Source organism: Rhinoraja longicauda, chromosome 16, assembly GCF_053455715.1.
Source record: "Rhinoraja longicauda isolate Sanriku21f chromosome 16, sRhiLon1.1, whole genome shotgun sequence".
NCBI lineage: Eukaryota > Metazoa > Chordata > Chondrichthyes > Rajiformes > Arhynchobatidae > Rhinoraja > Rhinoraja longicauda.
Genome location: NC_135968.1, coordinates 29,384,463 through 29,399,401, shown reverse-complemented (window position 1 = coordinate 29,399,401; position 14,939 = coordinate 29,384,463). Strand labels below are relative to the sequence as shown.

General features: G+C 42.0%; 1 protein-coding gene across 1 annotated transcript in view; it reads right to left on the bottom strand.

Annotated features, from left to right (window-relative positions):
• The window catches only part of gucy2g (guanylate cyclase 2g), a 59,773-nt gene that overhangs the window by 15,351 nt on the left and 29,483 nt on the right, over positions 1-14,939 (bottom strand). Inside the window, exons 9-16 of the mRNA XM_078412724.1 lie at positions 14,455-14,555; positions 12,554-12,717; positions 11,892-12,026; positions 5,483-5,566; positions 4,460-4,564; positions 3,630-3,701; positions 691-859; positions 449-604 (exon numbers count right to left, since the gene is read on the bottom strand). Of these exons, the coding sequence (XP_078268850.1) occupies positions 449-604; positions 691-859; positions 3,630-3,701; positions 4,460-4,564; positions 5,483-5,566; positions 11,892-12,026; positions 12,554-12,717; positions 14,455-14,555 (986 nt within the window). The remainder of the gene's footprint in view (positions 1-448; positions 605-690; positions 860-3,629; positions 3,702-4,459; positions 4,565-5,482; positions 5,567-11,891; positions 12,027-12,553; positions 12,718-14,454; positions 14,556-14,939) is intronic.

Here is a 14,939-nt window from a genome sequence, read left to right as displayed (position 1 = left end):
CTTGATGGGCGGTGTGGGCTTGACGGTCGGTGTGGACTTGATGGTCGGTGTGGGCTTGATGGTCAGTGTGGACTTGACGGTCGGTGTGGACTTGACGGTCGGTGTGGACTTGACGGTCGGTGTGGGCTTGACGGTCGGTGTGGGCTTGATGGTCGGTGTGGGCTTGATGGTCGGTGTGGGCTTGATGGTCAGTGTGGGCTTGATGGTCGGTGTAGGCGTGGTGGGTGGTAGGGCTGTTTCCCTGTTGTATTTCTCTGGGGCTCTATGGCTCTATAACCTTTAGCAATGGAGTTGATCTCAAACTATAAAGGACAAAGATGCAAAAATAGATTCTAAGCAATGACATAATGTTTGATCTTGCAAATCTAGATAGTTGTATGTTAAATGAAAAATAGCACAATAAAATTCATGGTGATAAATACCAGTAAATATAAATGATCTATTTTACCTTTTGGCTCCATCTGAACATCATGGAAGGGACCCATGTCCCCATGATAAATCAATTCTTTAGTAATGATGGCAAAACTGTATACATCCCCTTTCTGGGTCCCTCTGTATGGGCATTCCTCAAGTCGTAATAGTTCAGGGGCAGACCAGTATAGATCTGCCAGAAGATAAATGGGATGCATGTGAGAACAAACTGTAAATTCTTAATTGCTTTCTAAGATACTCTAGAGCTATTTGAAGTACCTGTGTAATCCATATCTTCAGCAAAGATTAATTTCCTTTTGGCTTCATATTGGACCTCCCAGAGTCCAAATCCTGATAGCTTTACTTGCATTCGGCTGTCTATTAGACAGGTTTTAGGCTTGAGGTTACCATGAGACTTCATTGGACTATCATGTAAAAATATCATGCCCTAGTTAAAATATAAAACATCATTCATTCTCTCCACGGGCAACATTTATTACAACAGTTGAAATTAATAGGAAAATAAACTGCAGATGCTGGTTTAAATCGAAGGTAGACACAGAATGCTGGAGGTACTCAGCGGGTCAGGCAGCATCTCGGGAGAGAAGGAATGGGTAACGTTTTGGGTCGAGACCCTTTTTCAGACTGATGTCAGGGGAGGGGGCAGGACAAAGATAGGATGTAGTCGGAGACAGGAAGAATGGTGGGAGAACTGGGAAGGGGGAGGATAGAGAGGGGAAGTTGGCTGTTCCTCCAATTTGCACTGGGCCTCACTCTGACAATGGAGGAGGCCCAGGACAGAAAGGTCAGATTGGGAATGGGAGGGGGAGTTGAAGTGCTGAGCCACCGGGAGATCAGGTTGGTTGAGTCAGACTGAGCGGAGGTGTTCAGCGAAACGATTGCCTCCTATAGAGGTGTATAAAATCATGAGAGGAATTGATCAGGTAGATGCACAGAGTCTCTTGCCCAGAGTAGGTGAATCAAAGACCAAAGGACATAGATTTAAGGTGAATGGGAAAAGATTTAATAGGAATCTAAAGGGTAACTTTTCGCACAAAGGTTGGGGTGGGTATGGAACAAGCTGCCTGAGGAGGTAGTTGAGGCTGGGACTACCCCCAATGTTTAAGAAGCAGTTAGACAGGTACATGGAAAGGACAAGTTTGGAGGGATATGGGCTAAACACGGGCAGGTGGGATTAGTTTAGCTGGGACATGTTGGCTGGGGTGGGCAAGTTGGGCCAAAGGGCCTGTTTCCATGCTTTATCACACTATGATGCTATCACTATGACTCTAAGATACTATGACGCTATGATTCTGATTCTATGATTCTATGATTCTAAGATTCTATGACTATGACGCTCTGACTCTATGACGCTCTGACGCTATGACGCTCTGACTCTATGACGCTCTGACTCTATGACGCTCTGACTCTATGACGCTCTGACTCTATGACGCTCTGACTCTATGACGCTCTGACTCTATGTCTATGACGCTCTGACTCTATGTCTATGACGCTCTGACTCTATGACTATGACTCTATGACTCTATGACGCTCTGACTCTATGACGCTCTGACTCTATGACGCTCTGACTCTATGACGCTCTGACTCTATGACGCTCTGACTCTATGACGCTATGACGCTCTGACTCTATGACTCTATGACTCTATGACGCTCTGCCTCTATGACGCTCTGACTCTATGACTCTATGACGCTATGACTCTATGACGCTATGACTCTATGACGCTATGACTCTATGACGCTATGACTCTATGACGCTATGACTCTATGACGCTATGACTCTATGACGGTCTGACTCTATGACGCTATGACTCTATGACTCTATGACGCTATGACTCTATGACGCTCTGACTCTATGACTCTATGACGCTCTGACTCTATGACGCTATGACTCTATGACTCTATGACGCTAAGACTGTGACTCTATGTCTATGACGCTACGACGCTAAGACTCTGTGACTCTATGTCTATGACTCTATGACTCTATGACTGTGACTCTATGTCTATGACTCTATGACTCTATGACTATGACTCTATGACTCTACTTCTTCAACTTAGTCAGACAGGACCTCCCAACATCAAAGTTATGTTCACTATTTTTGCACAGATCTTATTTTTAATATCTTCCCTAACAGTATCATTAGACTAATTGGCCTGTAGTTAGGCATTTTCCTTATTCATATCTGCCAGTAACAGCTTGTAGCACCTCCTTGCCCTCCTAATTTCATTTTAATGTACCCCAATCCATGTTCTATTCTCCTGAAGAGTTTCACATGTTCTCTGAGCTCTGTACCTGTCAAATGTTTCTTTATTTTTCTATATCAAACGTTTGATATATCTAGAAATCTACGATTCCCTGATTTTTTTTCCATGCATTTCACTCTGAAAGGCACTTATTAGACATGAACCCTTATGATTAAACCTTTATAAGACTCCCCCTTGTCAAATATATCTGAATGTCACTGCGCCCAGAGTTAGTTTTTTTTTGCAAGGTTCTGTCTTCCTCCAATTCAGCAACTTAATTTCCAGACAATACTCCAGACAATACAATTCCGTGACCATTTTGAATTCCACAGAGTAATAATCGCTATCTTCAAAAGTGAGTACTTCGTCTTCTGTCATAGGACTGTCTACAAACTGGTTGTAACTTTCCATGGAAAGAGAAGTAACCACATTTATAATGGATGCTTCAAAGATGAATGAGTTTTCATCAGGGTAATTGAATAAAGAGAAGTTAATAGATTAAACTGGAATGTTGTGTTTTCAGTTTGTGTGGTTTTAATAAGAAATAAATGATTAGTTCCTTCATCAGTCCTGGGTTGCTTTTCATGTGACAAAATTAATAGAAACATCCTGAAGAAATGTTTAATTTGTGATTTTACTAATTGGGACATATGATATGATAGTTCCAGTCATCAATAGCTATGAGGCCCATTACCTTAAATCTGATCAATCTATCCCATGATAAAGCAATTTTAAAGTTGATGGCAACTTTGAGTCCTGATCCATTCTTGATTAACCTGAAGTCGGGAGATGATTAGGGTGGGAAGTACTGACGGAAACGGTTGAAACTAAAACACAACCAGCCTTATTATTTTGCTCAATGAATATAACAGAAGCCATGCAAATATACTTGATATCACAATATCACAGTGAATCTTTACTTTGCTAATGTCCAAATAATAACTGCAGATACTCACGTTAATTATATCATAACATAACGAGAGCTTGAAAATCCAGTCAAGTTCAAATTCTACATTGTTCAGGATGTCCTATTGAAAGAAATGGAATATTTTAAATAAAGTGTGATGGTTAGAAAGTTGCGTAGACTTTTACATCTATTTGGAAAATGGACGCAAATGTAAATAACGCACTTGTGAATGGACTAGCATATTTAACAAAATCTCCGACCTGTGGAAGCTGTAATTAGCAACAGTGATTGGCTTTGTTCATTCACTACTTGAAACTACAACAAGGTAGTAGGTAACTCAAGTCAAGTCAAGGTGAGGGGGGAAAGATTTAATAGGAACCTGAGAGGTAACTTTTTTACACAAAGGGTGGTGGGTGTATGGAACGAGCTGCTGGAGGAGGTAGTTGAATCAGGTACTCTCGCAACATTTAAGAAAATCTTAGACAGGTACATGGATAACATAGGTTTAGAGGGATTATGGGCCAAACGCAGGCAGGTGGATTAGTGTAGATGGGACAGGTTGGTTGATGTGGGCTAGTTGGGCCGAAAGGCCTGTTTCCACGCCGTTTGACGCAATGACCCAATAACAAACCACACTTTGACATTTTATACTTCAACGTGAAAAAGAATGAACCTTAACAAATGGAGTAAGTTGTGAGCTCCGAAGAAGGTTGGAGAGAAGATTTGTTTTGGTGGACAAGACAAAGTGTAGGATATAGTCAGGGCATCTGACCACATCATCTCCACCTCCATGGACAGGCGATGCTAACCTGAGAGTGCATGTTACACACTTGAGAATACTAAGCAATGCCAAAAAAACCCTTATGTCAAATGGCTTACCATTAACGTTCCTCTTTTGCAGCATTGTGTAACTATAAACACTCTTGTTGCATCAATACACACGCCAAAGAACATTACGAGATTTTCGTGTCTTAGTTCTCGCAACTGGAAAAAAATCATGAATAATTTAATCATTCAAATTAATATGCCTAAACCAATAAAATGTACCAGATAAATTATGCCTTCTAAGTTCCATTGTCTGATTATCAGAATCATAAACATCTCTTTGTTCGCAGCCCATCTTAAGACAGAATTGATATATATGTCCTAAGGAAATGTTTAATCCTAGTTTGAATTAAATGGAAGGTTTAACAATGTCTTGCAACCATGTTGGTGAAGTCCATCACTTCAAGCTATCTGATCATTTTATCATTGGTACAAAGCAGTTGGTCTGATCATTGCCTCGTTTGCTCAAATATGATGGGATGGGTGTGGGAAAGAAAGGCATTGTTTAGAGATACAGCACCCAAACAGGTCCCTCGTCTCACCGAGTCTGAGCAGACCAGCAATCCCCATACACTAGCATAATCCTACACACTAGGGACAATTTACAATCTTTACCAAAGCCAATCAACCTACCAACCTGCAAGTCCTTGGAATGTGGGAGGAAACTGGAGCTTCCGGGGAAAACCCAGGCCGTTACAGGGAGAAGGTACAAACTCTGTACAGACAGGATTGAACCCGGGTCTCTGGCGCTGTAAGGCAGCAACTCTAATGCTGCGCCACCTTTTTGCCCCAGCATTAGTGAGGAGGAAGGAGGAAAAGATTGTGGGTATGGAGGGAAATGGCTAAAATGAAGTTACAGCAGACATCATTACACCTGGACTATGGATGGGAATCACGAGAGTAAACAAAACTTGACCTACTGTCCACAAAAAGCTAGGACTTTCTATGGCCCATTAAAAAGGCAGAACAAGAAAAACCTTAAAAAGGCAGAACAAGAAAAACACAAATGGAGGCTTTGAGCAGCCAGTTTTCAGGTGTGTTTAATTGAGGCTTTGTAATTATGAACGTCTAACATACCAGGTTCATCTCCTGCAGTAATGAACGCTTGTTCATGTCCGGAGGAGTCTTTCTCTCAAAGTTCATGACTGTCACATGATTTCCCTGCGAAAGCAAAAAAGAATGAGTGCAGTAATAATTTGGACACCACAGTCAACATTTGCTTTCCGCAAGATATTTTTGCCAATGGACCGCAATTGGGGTTGGAGCAGAAGCTGTCTCATCAAATTTTACAATATTTACCGAAGCCAATTAACCTCCAAACTGTACGGAGGAACAGTTTGGAAGAAACCGAAGCACCCGGGGAAAACCCACGCAGTCACGGGGAGAACACGTAAATTCCGTACAGACCCGTAGTCAGGATCGAACCCGGTTCTCTGGTGCTGTAAGCAATGCTATCGCTGCGCCACCATGCCACCCTTTATCGACAAGCTAATTCCCCCAACAATCCACGTGCTGATGTACTCATTCCAGAGGTATGTTCACGATCAGCATCTTCCCTCCCAAAGATTCTATTGAGTTGTTAACTTTGTTGCATTTAGCCCACGGATAATTGATTCTTTACAAGGTCAGATGCTGCTGTGGCTGGAGTCAAACATTTGGGGTAATGAGAATGGTGCACCTCTACAGAGGAACCTCAATGCTCCATCCCCACATCTTATGTGAAATCAAAGGTGTTATTATTTGGAAATCTTCTCAAATAATAAATGCAATAACTCTCAGTTTGTGTGTTTGAATTCAATTGAACAAATTTATCTCTAATCTCTTGTATATTAAATTTGCTCAATACATCAAAACATCTTATTAGAATTGCAAATGAAGGTGGCACTCTCTGATCATGTCATCTCCAATGGAACCAATATTATCTCCTGCACTGGATTGTGCTGACAGCCAGTGAATGGCTCTGTACAGGAGGGCAGGCTGGCATCCCTGCATGTGTCAGTGTTCCTGATTTCCACATATGTGTGGTCTGCAGAATCACATTGGAAATCAGATGTCTAATCTCCTGCAGTACACATGGACTCTAGGTTGAATCATTCTGAGCTGAGGGGCTGGATACACTTTATATCCGTCCCTCCATCTTTACCCCGGCAGGCAACAGCCCGTTAAAAATGTAAGTGAAGCCAAGTGCTTTGTTTTATTTTTATTTTATTTTATTTATCAGGGTGTTCTAGGAGGGGGCCTCAGTTTGGGTGCCTGAGGACGTTTCACTGCTTGTAAACTGCTCCACCTCCAGGAACCGCAAAGGACAAGTGCATCTGATAAACACAGAGTGTGGTGCAGGTCGACATATGATCCTTCTCAATGTAACCATCCATTGTAACCAACGGCACTTTGAAGCCACATGCTATTCCCAACATTTCCACTGGGTGGCTCTGCTGTGATTTGCTCCCACACACAGGCTCGCCATCTCAAGCCAGCTGGTGATGACCTGACACAGGTAGCTGGGAAGGTTGTGATCAAAACTGACCAGGATATGGTTGTTGCAGCCACTTAATGCACAAACAGTATACACATTTCACAGGATACATCTATGACAATCCTCAACTATCCACCAGATAATAATGCTCTGTCCCCTACTCAGAGTGACATTACTGTGAGAAAGCTTTGAGGGTATTAGGCTGCTCAATGTTCTGTTTGGTTCTTGGCAAAACTGTGGTAGGCATTCTTTGGGAAATATTGAAAGATTCAAGGTGTGGCATCTCATTCAACCCAACTTCTGGCAATATTCAGTGCTATCCATTCAACAATTTGCCATCAATGACAGTGTCATAGAGCCATACAACTGTACAGCATGGAAACAAACCACTTGGCCCAACTCTCTGTTCTTTTCACCATCACTCTGCACCTTCGGGCTTCATGTGCAAGTAGTATTTGTAACTTCCATCTCCAGAAAGGACAAGAACTAGGGTTGCCTGAAATGCCACATCCTGTAAGTTCTCCCCAAGTCATAAACCACACTTAGAAATACATTAGCTATCCTGCAAGTGTATCTAAACTTCCCGTCCACTTTTATCACTTTTCCCCAAGCTCCTCTCCACCTTCTCCTAGATTTTATGGATCCGGGCAGGAAGCCTGCACACACTTCCTTGAGATACTTTCTTCCTTCTGATGTAGAAACACATTAAAAAGGAGCAGGACCAGGCTATTCATCCCTTTCATAACCGATCCTCCATCAAAACCCCATATTCCCCCCCTCAGCGCATACCCCTTGATACCTTTAAATGTATTCAAGGATGTGGCCTCCACAACCATGTGTGGTAAAGAGTTATACAAGGTGAAGAAATTCTCCTCATCTCAAATGATAACTCTCTCACTTTGCACTTTTAAATTGTGATCCTGGTTCGAGACTCTCAAAATACTGGAACCAAACTTTTAAGACCAAATGTCAGAATTTTGAATGCTTCAATGAAGTTGCCTTTCATTCTGCTAAACTCTAGTGAACACAAAGCCTAATCAACGCAAACATTGTTTGACTGCAGTGGAGAGAGCCAGCAGCTTCAAATTCCGAGGCAATAACATCTGACCCGAGAGAGTCAAAGGTTTTAATGAAGTTAAAAAGGACTACTCCCTAACTTCCTCATGGAGTTGTTATAAAGTGAAGATCACATCCACTGAGCCTGCAGATGGATGGAATCCACATTGTGATTTGGGGAGATCTTTGAAGATAGAGATTGAGAAGGACCCTGGAGAGAACTTTCTCACTGGTGTCAGCAGGGAGACTCCACTGTAGTGATGAGGTTTGGATGCGTCGTTGTTCTTGAAGCTGGTCATGCTTCCAGTATCTCAGACCCCTGCTTAATCTGCCTCTTCCCAGATGTGGACTATCAATTTGTGGATTTAAGATGCCAACCAAGCTGCCCCATCTACCATAGTCCCACCTGCCCATTTGGCCCATATCCCTCCAAACCTTTCTTATCCATGTACCTGTCTAGATGTCTTTAAAATGTTGCTATAACAGATTTTTGAGGAAAATATTTGTCAGATAAATGATCCACAAGTAATCTAGTTCATCTACCATGAAAGCTTATTCACAGGCTATTTCATAAATAGCATTGTGTTAATGGAAAACGTTGCATCCCTGTGAGGGACAACTACCAGGGATTACCAGTGGATGAATGAGCTCCAGAGCCACTATGGCCGCCAGGGGTTTGTGGTTCTGGGTTTTCCCTGCAATCCATTAACCCTTCTCATACACAGTTCCAAAGTAAAAGTATACTGGTAGAAAATTGGCTGAAAGATTCAGATCAAAGAGATGAAATATGTGACATTAAGAGTCACAGAGCTACACAGCATGATAACAAGCCCTTTGGCCAAACATGTTCATGGTGACCAAATTGGCACTCCAGGCTAGTTTGCCACCATCTGACCCATAACCCTCTAAATCCTTCCGAGCCACATGTCTGTTCAAATGTCTTTTGAAAGTCAGAATTGTATCCAGTTCTATAGCTACCTCTGACAGCTCATTCCAGATAAGGATTACTGTTTGGGCGAGTCCCACTTAAATCTCTTCCCTCTCAACTTAATCCCATACCATTTAGTTTTAGAATCCTCTACTCTGGGGAAAAGACTGTGAGTCTTTTCCTCATGCCCCTCATGATTTTGTATACTTCACTAAGATCACTCCTCAGCCTTCTACACTCCAATATAAAAAGTCACAGCCTCTCTCGATAATTCAGCCCACGTCCAAACAGCACCCTGGTGATACGATCATATCAGTCACAAACAATTTCCCTTTATTCGTTAAATACTGCTAATGATTTTCACACAGTTATTTCATGCTTCGCTGTATATGTCAAGCAGTCAAACAGCTGCTTAGAAAGGTTTAAACTGGGGGACATGAAAGAACATAATTGTTAGATCAACCAACTCTGATGTGCTTCCAAACTACATTTTGTGCAAAGAGCTTTTGTTTTCCTGTGTGTGGTATTTTCAGCACAGGAATAGAGTCCATCTGGATTTAATTCATCCCTTGTGATCTGACAAAGCCAGCAGTAGTTGAGTCAGTAATGGACCACCGTAGTATCAGCCCTTTTATGATTTGATGTTTTTGTTCATGAGCAGAATGTGAGAGGAATTCAAACAAATTTTGTTTTTTTTAATGTTGGGCCAGATAATGGTTAGCTGGCAATTTGATCATCGGCACGGTTAAACCTGTTCCTTAGTTCACTGCACCTGATCTCTGCACTGTACAAAACTGAGTTGAGGGGTGGTTCTCCATCATACTGAGGTGGCTGAGCAGATAACCTCTGCCTTTGGCCTCTCAGCTTTGGCTGGAGTACCCAGCAAGGTCCCTTTCATTTGAATGGGGCCAGAGTCATAGAGTCAAGCATGAGGAAACAGGCCCTTCAGTCCAACTTGCCCAAGCTGACCAACATGCCCCATCTACACTAGTCCCACCTGCATGTGTTTTTTGCTCATTTCCCTCTAAACCTGTCCACTCCATGTACCTGTCCAAATGCTTCTTAAACGCTGCAATAGTACCTGCCTCAATTACCTCCTCTGGCAGCTCGTTCCATACACCCACCACCCTTTATGTAAAAAAAGATACCCCCTGGGTTCCTATTAAATCTTCCCTTCCCCCCTCACCTGAACCCTGTTTAAAGATTGGATGCAAAAGGAAGAGAAGGTAAATAGTTTGTATTTTGTTAAATATAATAATTGATATTATTTTCATTAACAATGATGTTACAGATTAAATTGGAGCAGTCAAAGGTGTTTATAAATGAAATTATTTCCCATGTTTAAATACTTGGATGTATTTCAGCTGCTTATACAAGTCTTTGATCATGGTTGGAAGTGAGTTGTCCAAAAACCACGAGGGGGTCTGCCCTCGAGTTCTACTCCCGACACCTAATTGACTCTTGTGGACGACACCACTTTGTGGGAGAGTCACTGTGGCGAGATCGTAAGGCTGCTTGGAGCCACACACAAACTACGAATTAAGAATAAGGGGTAGGCCATTTAGGATTGAGATGAGGAAAAACTTTTTCACCCAGAGATTTGTAAATCTGTGGAATTCTCTGCCACAAATGGCAGTGTAGGCCAATTCACTGGATGTTTTCAAGAGAGTTAGATTTATCTCTTAGGGCTAACAGAATCAAAGGATATGGGGATAAAGCAGGAACAGGATTTTGGATGATCAGCCATGATCATATTGAATGGCGGTGCTGGCTCGAAGGGCCGAATGGCCTACTCCAGCACCTATTTTCTATGTTTCTATGTTTCTAACTCTAAACTGTAACTGCTGCTGTGGGAATCCTCTGGATTCTCTGAGGATGAGAGCGGGCTTCCTTGGGAAAGTTATAGCTTCACTCTGGGCGGCACAATGGCGCAGCGGTTGAGTTGCTGCCTTACAGTGCCAGAGACCTAGGTTCAATCCTGACTACAGGTGCTGTCAGTACGGAATTTGTACATTCTCCATGTGGGTTTTCTCTGAGTGCTCCGGTTTCCTCCTGCACTCCAAAGACGAACAGGTTTGTAGGTTAATTGGCTTCAGTAAAATTTAAATTGTCCCTAGTGTGTAGAGTCTAGGGGTGACTAGTGTCTGGGGTGATCGCCGTTGGTCGGCGCGGACTCAATATGCTAAAGGGCCTGTTTCCGTACTGTTTCTCTAAAATAAAATAAACTTCAGTAGATCTTTATACATCCTTTGGAATATCACACACAAGAGATACATTGCACCTATCTGTGTAAACACTACAGATGGAATTTAAAAGCACAGAATTAAGTTGTTTGAAAACGTAACTTCATTAACCAAGAAAGAATGAAGCCTTTATATTCTCTGGTCATCCAAGAGTTGATAACAGCCAGTGAAATTTATCGGAGGTTAATCACGATTGCTTAGTGGACAACGATTCATCATTATTTTCTGGACAATGGTGGCCACAATAAGGAAATAAGCCAAATGTAAATCGAGAAGTGGGCTAGAAATTGCACAGTGCCTGGAAAGATGCAATAATTCAGGGGTGCACAAACTGCAAGTAAAACTAAGGAAACATTTCACCTTATTTGGTTTTCCCTTCATTTTCCACCCTCCATTCTCTAATCAAAGATTTAAAAAATGCAAGCCTGGCCTCCGCTGATGAAAATTTCTGATTGATGTTCCTACTGCTGCTACTTCAAGCCTGTGTCCCAGACCTTTCATCAATGAGAGAGCTGTGGAGCCCACAAGTGTCGTGGTGCGGTGGTAGAACCGTTTGAATATTGCATTAAAAATTTCTGATGTAAAATCTCTCGGTGTATGTGAAATCTCACATTGTGAGTTTAAAATCCCACTGGGATGAATTGGCATACATTTCAAGGTTGTGTTTTAAATATATATTCAAATGCCATTTCAATCAAATTCTGTAATACTCTCTGCAAATGATCTGACCTTGAACAAGAACTATTTTTTTTAACTGTGTAAGAATTCATGAAGTAAGCTCACCTGGTAAAGGGCGAGTGCTGTATAAATAGTTGTGTTTTCCATTTTATCTTTAACACCATGATTGTGATGACTTGAAACATTACTTTTAGATTTATTATTTCCACAGTCTCCAGTTGATGGGTTTTCAGCGTGTTTCTGTGCATTAGTATGAAAATAAAAACCTAAATATGTGTAGACAATAGACAATAGATAATAGACAATAGGTGCAGAAGGAAGCCATTCGGCCCTTTGAGCCAGCACCGCCATTCAATGTGATCATGGCTGATCATTCTCAATCAGTACCCCGTTCCTGCCTTCTCCCCATACCCCCTGACTCCGCTATCCTTAAGTGCTCTATCTAGCTCTCTCTTGAATGCATTCAGAGAATTGGCCTCCACTGCCTTCTGAGGCAGAGAATTCCACAGATTCACAACTCTCTGACTGAAAAAGTTTTTCCTCATCTCAGTTCTAAATGGCCTACCCCTTATTCTTAAACTGTGGCCCCTTGTTCTGGACTCCCCCAGCATTGGGAACATGTTTCCTGCCTCTAACGTGTCCAACCCCTTAATAATCTTATACGTTTCGATAAGATCCCCTCTCATCCTTCTAAAATTGTGTTTTGTTTTATATTTCTTGTCATCAAAAAAAAGAGTAAAATGAGTCTGTTCACATCAGACCTGTACCTTGTTATCTTTTATAAAAACAATGTCTTCATAATTTATTTTCCACCATGTATCGTTATATCGATTTAGGGACTTGTGCTTGTGTGACATCAGGAAACCAATGACAAGGGCAGCAGTAATAGCCATGACCACAATCACAATGATTAAAATCACAACATAGTTATCTGTAAAACAGAAGAACAAATGCATACAAAGCAAGACCAAATTGATGGTGTTACTAAGGATTTAGACCATAAGAAATAGGATCAGAATTTGGCCATTCAGAACCCTTGAGTCTACTCCAACATTCAATCATGGCTGATATATTTTTTCCCTCTCAATTCCATTCTCCTTTCTTCTCAACGTAACCTTTGACACCCTTACTAATCAAGAACCTATCAAGCTCCATATTAAAAGTACCCAATGTCTTGCCCTCCACTGCATTCTGTGGCAATGAATCCCACAGATTCACCACGCTCTGGCTAAAGAAATTCCTCCTCCTCTCCATTCATATATCCTTTTATTTTGAGGCCGTGCCCTCTGGTTTTAGAATCTCCCATCACTGGAAGGATTCTTTCCGTGTCCACTTTATCTAGGCCTTTCATTGTCTGGTAGGTTGCAATGAGATCTCCCCTTACCCTTCTAAACTCCAGCGAGTACAGATTTGTGTGGCCAAAGTTGGATTGAATTTAAAACCTATTGAGGTTAGTATCGTGACAGGGATAATATTGCCTCCCACATGGGCAGCTTGCCAAAGGAGGGGTTTCCATTCAAGGGGTGGAATGTCACAATATCACACCAGAGGGTAACGGTTGACAATTGTATGTCAGGTTGGAGGCCAGTGTCTAGTGGAGTACCCCAAGGATCTGTGTTGGGTCCACTGTTGTTTGTCATTTACATTAATGATCTGGATGATGGTGTGGCAAATAGGATTAGTAAATATGCAGATGATACTAAGATAGGTGGAGTAGTTGATAGTGAGGTAGATTTTCAAAGTCTACAGAGAGACTTGGGCCTTTTGGAAGGGTGGGCTGAAAGATGGCAGATGGAGTTTAATGCTGATAAGTGTGAGGTGCTGCATTTTGGTAGGACAAATCAAAATAGGACGTACAGGGTAAATGGTAGGGAATTGAGGAATGCAGTGGAACAGAGGGATCTGGGAATAACTGTGCATTGTTCCCTGAAGGTGGAATCTCATGTGGATAGGGTGGTGAAGAAGGCGTTTGGTATGCTTGCCTTTATAAATCAGAGCATCGAGTATAGAAGTTGGGATGTAATGTTAAAATTGTACAGGGCATTGGTGAGGCCGAATCTGGAGTATGGTGTGCAGTTCTGGTCGCCAAATTATAGGAAGGATGTCGACAAAATGGAGAGGGTACAGAGGAGATTTACTAGAATGTTGCCTGGGTTTCAGCACTTAGGCTACAGAGAGAGGTTGAACAGGTTGGGTCTTTATTCTTTGGAGCGTAGAAGGTTGAGGGGGGACTTGATAGAGGTTTTTAAAATTTTGAGAGGGACGGACAGAGTTGACGTGGGTAGGCTTTTCCCTTTGAGAGTGGGGAAGATTCCAACAAGGGGACATAGCTTCAGAATTGAGGGACAAAGGTTTAGGGGTAACATGAGGGGGAACTTCTTTACTCAGAGGGTGGTGGCTGTATGGAATGGGCTTCCGGTGGAAGTGGTGGAGGCTGGCTCGATTTTATTATTTAAGAGTAAATTGGATAAGTATATGGATAGGAGGGGATTAGAGGGTTATGGTCTGAGTGCAGGTAGATGAGACTAGGTCAGGGAGAATGGTCGGCGTGGACTGGTAGGGCCGGACAGGCCTGTTTCCATGCTGTAGTTGTTATATGTTATATGTTATCAGAATACCACACCCTGCATTCTGTCATTACAGGAGATTGATTTGGATAAATGCTTACCTAGTCCATCATGACAATCTTCATTGTAAAACCCACACTCAGGGAGGTCTTTAATAGGAATCCCATCAGGCCACGCAATGTTTGTAAAATCTTCAGTGGCGCTGAAAAATGAAATCTACAGTCAGAGAAAGCGTGGGCAAACTCCGCACAGATGCCATTGGAAGTCAGGATGAAATTCTTTATCACTGGAGCTGTGAGACAGTGTGTGTATGTATATATATATATATATATATAGAATCATATGTCATAGAGTGATACAGTGTGGAAACAGGCCCTTCGGCTCAACTTGCCCACACCAGCCAACATGTCCCAGCTACACTAGTCCCATCTGCGTGCGCTTGGTCCATATCCCTCCAAACTTGTCCTATCCATGTACCTGTCTAAATATTTCTTAAACATTGGGATAGTCATCTATATATATATATATATTTTATTTAAAATCTCATTATATATATATATATATGTTCCCGAAATACAGTCAAAAT